Source organism: Salmo salar, chromosome ssa06 (genome assembly GCF_905237065.1).
Source record: "Salmo salar chromosome ssa06, Ssal_v3.1, whole genome shotgun sequence".
NCBI classification, from domain to species: domain Eukaryota; kingdom Metazoa; phylum Chordata; class Actinopteri; order Salmoniformes; family Salmonidae; genus Salmo; species Salmo salar.
The window spans coordinates 66,236,378-66,242,417 of NC_059447.1; the positions used below are offsets into that span (position 1 = coordinate 66,236,378).

The window sequence follows — 6,040 nt, forward strand, 5'->3', positions numbered from 1 at the left end:
CCAGGCCAAGTCAAACACACTTTACGCTAGGCCCATGACTCTTCTCAAACACACACACCCACGCACAAATGCAAACATGCACACAAATACAAACGCACTGGCTCACACACTCACTGGCACATAGTGACTGGGATGTATGTTTTCTCACACGCCCCCATGCACTCCTCTGGGGCATGGAGGAGTTCACTTGGCGGAGACTTCTCCATTTGTGTGAGGTGGCTCACATCCATAATCTGTGAATGCCATTTTTCTCCAGGGACTGTGACATTGCAGATGTGCTGAGCTGGTAGTTTTACAGTCTGGCTGCTGTGGCTGCTGGGAGACGTCTGGGCTAATTCACTCTGACTAGCAGGTAGTTACACGACAGCAGAACAGGCAGTTTAAGAAAATCTGACACTCACTTTGAGAGGCAAAACAAAGTAGACGTCTTAAAGAAGAGGTTTATACTCCAACAAGTTGCACCAACTGTTCAGGTATGTGCTGATGAGAAAATATTGATCGTGTCTTCTAGCTAACATAAACTGTAGGCGTGTAGCCGTTCACTCTGCATTTGGATATTTTTTAGAGCGTGTCTGCAAGATGTTAATTCTTAAAACTCTCATCTAATTTCAATGGGATTATCTTAAATTGAATTTCTAATCATCCTTCCAACACAAACTAAATCTTCAAACTTAATCACTCTGCAAGTGCTGAATACTTTCTTTTCCCTGTGGGGGTAGTAGGAATGCAGCTGGTAGCCTGCTTAGCGGTGCTGGTGCTCTGGGTGGCAGAGGCTGTAGAGAATTGTCCCGATGTATGTAAATGCACCAAGCAAACCAGCCCTGAAAGGTCAGAGGTCAACTGCCACAAGAAGGGGATGAGGAAGTTCCCCTCCAAACTGCCCCCGGATTCCTGGATTCTTAAAATGGGTGAGTCCATTGTTTGCAATCGTGGGAAAACCCCCTTCCTGCAATCTTTGTTGAAAATAGCCTAAAGGATTGAAACTGAATCTCTCATTGAAATGTAGAACTTTGTGATCAATATGCCCCCTGATGGTGTTTTGCCAATATCCTGAAACTAAATCTAAATTTTATATATAAATACTTTTTAAAGTATGTGCCAGCTGTTTGTCTCGGAATCGATAGGCTCTTTTATTGACATAACCACAAGAAATAGGCTGGTCTTACCATTTTCTGTTGTGATTTCTTTCTCATACTATTTCTGTGGTCGATGTCCCAGGCGAGAACAGAATAGTAGACCTCCCGCCAAACATTCTGAAACCCATCCCCAAGATCGAAAGCATTAACTTGGAACGCAACGTCATCAAATCAATACACCCCCAGGCCTTCTCTGGAGCCCGGAGGCTGATGCTGCTCAACCTGTTTGGGAATCAGATCAGCAAACTCCCCCTGAAGGGCTTCCAGGACCTGCTCAACCTCCGCTTCCTCATGCTGGGCCAGAACCAGATTTCCAGTGTCAAACCAGACATGTTCACAGGCATGAGGAACCTCTCAGACCTGGACCTGCCTCTCAACTCTCTGACTACCCTCCCTTCCAATGCCTTCAAGCCCTTGATCGCCCTCAAGGTCCTGGACCTGGCCCTCAACCGCATCCAGAGAATCTCCACCAAGGGCTTTGTGGGCTTGACGGAGTTGCTGTTCCTCAACCTAGACAACAACAGCCTAAAGAGCATCCCGGCTGGGGCCTTCAAGCCTCTTGCCTCCCTGGAGATGCTGGTGCTGGATAACAACCTGCTGTCCACGCTGACCTCAGCCACTCTGGAGGGCCTGTCCAACCTGCAGGAGCTCTACCTCAGGAACAATGAGCTGGAGAGGCTGCCCCAGGACCTATTCAGACACACACCCAAGCTTTCCCAGCTGGCCCTCAGTGGGAACAGGCTGAAGACTGTGGATGGAAACATGTTCACCCAGCTGTCTGGTAAGAGACTGACTGTTCACCAAACTATTCTATGCCTTTTTTAAATTATATTTGTGAAATAAATATAATTTGTCATATGTGTTCTTCATGTGTACCATAGATAGACAAAGGTCCAATGCAGCCATTTTTATCTCAATATCAAACCATTTCTGGGTAACAATAAAGTACCTTACTGTGATTGTTTTCAATTAAAAGGGTCAAAAAGAAACAAAAATAGCTTCTCAAGCAAGAATGTTGCTAAGAGTGGACTGAGTCGGGAGGGGAAAACTGAAACATTTGCTGTTATTAGCAGAGAGGTTTGGAACTCTCTTTCTTATTTGTCTGTTAACTCATTTAGCGCACTGTGATGACACCATGGAAGACCAAATCTCCACCCCACCAAAACAGGCTGAAACAGCTCTTACAATAAAAGGGCATTATGATAATTTTCACAATTTCACAGTATTATTCCAACCTCATAGTGTGGAAATATACAGGCAACTGCCAAAATAAAGGAAACACCAACATAAAGTGTCTTAATAGGGTGTTGAGTCAGAACAGCTTCAATGCACCTTGGCATTGATTGTACAAGTGTCTTGAACTCTATTGGAGGGATGCAACACCATTTTTTCATGAGAAATTCCATCATTTGGTGTTTTGTTGATGGTGGTGGAAAATGCAGTCTCAGGCGCTGTTCCACAATCTCCCAAGTGTTCAATTGGGTTGAGATCTGGTGACTGAGACGGCCATGGCATATGATTTACATCGTTTTCATGCTCATCAAACCATTTAGTTACCACTCGTACCCTGTGGATCGGGGAATTGTCATCCTATGGGGGCATAGTATGGTAGCCAAAATAATGGCCAAAATAATGGCTTGCCCAGCATTTTTATACATAACCCTAAGCATGATGGGATGTTAATTTCTTAATTAACTCAGGAACCACACCTGTGTGGAAGCACCTTCTTTCAATATACTTTGTATCCTTCACTTACTCAAGTGTGTCCATAATTTTGTTTCCGGTATATAAAACGCAGAAAAATTTAGTTTCTGACTGCACTGGGCCTTTAAGTTACATTTGGTAATGCAAAGTCATATCCATTTGGATTATGCAGAAGTGAAAGATGTCACAATAAGCATCTAATCTGACTGTGATTCTGCTCTGCCTCCTACCAGGCCTGAAAGAGGTGTATCTCCATGACAACCCCTGGACGTGTGACTGCAACATCAACAACCTGGTGCGCTGGATGTCCCAGACCAAGGCCAACCTCTCCCCTTTGGAGTCCCTGAGGTGTGTTGCCCCAGCAGGTTACCGTGACAAAGCCCTCAATAGCCTCAAAGACCAGAATCTGCGCTGCCGGGCCTAGACTGAAGCCACGCCAACCCTTACAATGTGCTGCCAAGACTGGAGCCAAACCAACCTTTACTCTACACCAGCATCCTGCATTAGCCACGGTCCTGCTACAGAGTTACCTGTTATACAACACTTACTACTCAGTTATGGTCGAACAACAGCACAGTTACCCATTTCTGTATAACACCTACACTCTTAGAAAAAAGGGTTCCAAAAGGGTTCTTTGTGAAGACACGGGTTCTTTGTGAGGCAAAGGGTTCTACCTAGAACCTTTAACAGCATAAGAACTGTTTTTGGAAGAAAGGGTTCTTTGATGATTCTTTGGAAGGCAAGAAGGGTTCTACATAGAATCATATATCATATATCCCACCATGCTCTATTGCAGGGTGATTTTCAGTATTGTTTGTTTTAATATCTGTGTTTTTGCATGTACATTGATTGATTGATATATTTGATGCTACACAAAGATGAATAGTATACATTTTTTCTAAACAAATCCAATCTGTTCATAGTTGGATTTATTTCACCTGTTACTGAGATGGTTGTTCCAGTTTAGATGATTGAGGTAGTCTCAGTATTCTATCTTCCCTACCCTGGCAGTCACTTTAAATGCAGGTTGAGGGTGATAACAAATTCCACTTGTTGAATATCCTAACTCTGGCTGGATTCCAACAGGAATTAAACATCACTTTGCAAGCCAGCATAATGTGACTTGCAGGCCTGATGTTGCCTGTAAGCCAGGAGTTTCCTAACACCATTGTGTTAGAGTATAACTCTCAAAGAAAGGCTATATGATATTTGTAATGTATTGTCATACATAATACCTTTTTGAAGGCTAATAAGGCTGGTGGAACCATTTGTAGAGGGTTCTAGGAAGAACCCTCCAAAGATAAAAGGATTCTCAGTAGAACCCTTCAAAGAGGGTTCTAGGAAGAACCTTTAGATGATAAAGTGGTTATTGGTGGAACCATTCATAAAGGGTTGTAGGCAGAACCTTTCATAGAGGGTTCAAGGTAAAACCAAACAGGGGGTTCTATGAAGAACCCTACATAAAGGGTTACAGGGAGAACCCTCTGCAAAAATAGTTCCCTTATGGGGACAAACAGAAGAACCCTACATGGTTCTACTTAGCACCTTTGTTTCTAAGAGTGTACTGCAGCCATCGTCCAACAACACTTTTACCTATTACTGTGCAACACCCACACTAGCCATGGTCCAGCCACAGAATGACCTGTCATTGTGCAACACCCACACTAGTGATGGTCCAGCCACAGAATGACCTGTCATTGTGCAACACCCACACTAGTGATGGTCCAGCCACAGAATGACCTGTCATTGTGAAACACCCACACTAGCGATGGTCAAGCCACAGAATGACCTGTCATTGTGCAACACCCACACTAGCCATGACCTGAGAACTGTATAGTTAGCTATTACATTCCAACCATAAGCCAAAGATATTATAACAGTATAACAGAAAGAGAAAGAAGAGCAAAAAGGGATATTTAATAGCTTGCCCTGAGCTTTCTGTAATTGTGGTGTTCTACTTTCCATCAACCCCAAACATATAATTGACATCTTCTTTAACTTGCTATTATTGAGGCGCCCTGAGAAACATGCTTCTGTAATATCCTCTGTAATAGCTCATTCATCTGCGCTCCTGTTTTAGTTTATTTATCTTGTGTATTTTATATTGTCTGAAGTAAATTCATTTCTAGCTTTTCTTTTCAGTAATATCCTATGCTGATAAACCTATCATCATAACATAAGCTTATTTTCATGACTCAATATGTATATAAGGCAATTATAGTATTCCACAGATATGCAATCATTTTATGCTTATTAGTTTGATATCTTTGACGATTTGCCTATGTTTCTGAGCTTGTCACTGTAGATTGTAGTCAGTTGATCTCCTAATCTAAATATACAATATCTCATTGTTTCCATTGAGTGAAACATATGCTATTGCACTAGTACAATCCTAAAACAACATTAACTCAGTCTGTAGTCTAATTGATTTCATACTGTACATTCATTTTGAAATAAAGGCAATTGTGCAATGAACAGCATGTCATCACTCACAGTGACTGTACTGCAGTGGTTCTTGTTTATACACGTCATTTCATCACATCATGAGTTATTCAAGCCTTTATACCAATTGCAACATTTTTCAGAAGTTCTGAAAAAGCCGCTATTTTCTGCTCCATCCATTTTTATGGAGAGCAGTGCTGCTTCAAAGTGGGAAAGTAGGTTAAAACGTCCTAGTTGCAACTCCCATCATCACCTGAGAAGGAATTCCTCATTGGATTGTTACAGCTGAATAAGCTTCCATAGAAATCGTCGTTCCACCTCCACATTCCAGAGTCAGATAGGCTGCTGAGGCAGCACAGACCTGAGCGTCCAGGCAGACCCTCCACCATGGCACAGTTCTGTTTCAAACTGAGCTAAACGGCTTTACCTTTAAATGGCTGCCTTTCTATATTAGCAGCAACAACATAAGGTAGTGGTACAGCAGGCCTATAGTACATTGTGAAAATAGGCTATTATGTAACTGGCATTCTACAGCTCAGAATTATACTGTTCATTAAAGTATTTTTGTATCACCTGCATTAGAATAGAAAATGACAACCAAAAACAAACAAATTATGAACAGTGATGCATAAGAAATGATAAATAATGTCATTTACTAGCTTCAAATGTATCTATGGTTGAATCCTGGTTGTTCATCATCTCACAGTGCTGATAGAGTAAACCAGCAGATGGTGTTGGAAGGAACAGTTGGAAAACCC

At 42.2% G+C, this 6,040-nt stretch overlaps 1 protein-coding gene across 2 annotated transcripts; it reads left to right on the plus strand.

Moving 5' to 3' along the window:
- Positions 1-226: 226 nt before the first annotated feature.
- Positions 227-5,315, plus strand: LOC106607866 (leucine-rich repeat-containing protein 15). 2 transcript variants are annotated; one of them, XM_014205313.2, is made up of 4 exons: positions 227-473; positions 720-908; positions 1,219-1,917; positions 3,074-5,315. In XM_014205313.2, the coding sequence occupies exons 2-4, from the start codon at positions 725-727 to the stop codon at positions 3,262-3,264; spliced, it is 1,074 nt and encodes a 357-aa protein (XP_014060788.1). In that variant the 5' UTR covers positions 227-473; positions 720-724; the 3' UTR covers positions 3,265-5,315. The 2 variants fall into 2 exon arrangements, with proteins under 2 accessions (XP_014060788.1, XP_014060789.1); XM_014205314.2 differs by having other exon boundaries at positions 723-908.
- The last annotated feature ends 725 nt before the right edge of the window (positions 5,316-6,040 follow it).

Excerpts from the sequence above, each read along its gene's own strand:
- LOC106607866 (XM_014205313.2), top strand. The coding sequence starts at position 725 with ATGCAGCTGGTAGCCTGCTTAGCGGTGCTGGTGCTCTGGGTGGCAGAG. Across the intron at positions 909-1,218 it reads TTCCTGGATTCTTAAAATGG|GCGAGAACAGAATAGTAGAC; the intron begins GTGAGTCCATTG and ends TCGATGTCCCAG. Across the intron at positions 1,918-3,073 it reads CATGTTCACCCAGCTGTCTG|GCCTGAAAGAGGTGTATCTC; the intron begins GTAAGAGACTGA and ends GCCTCCTACCAG.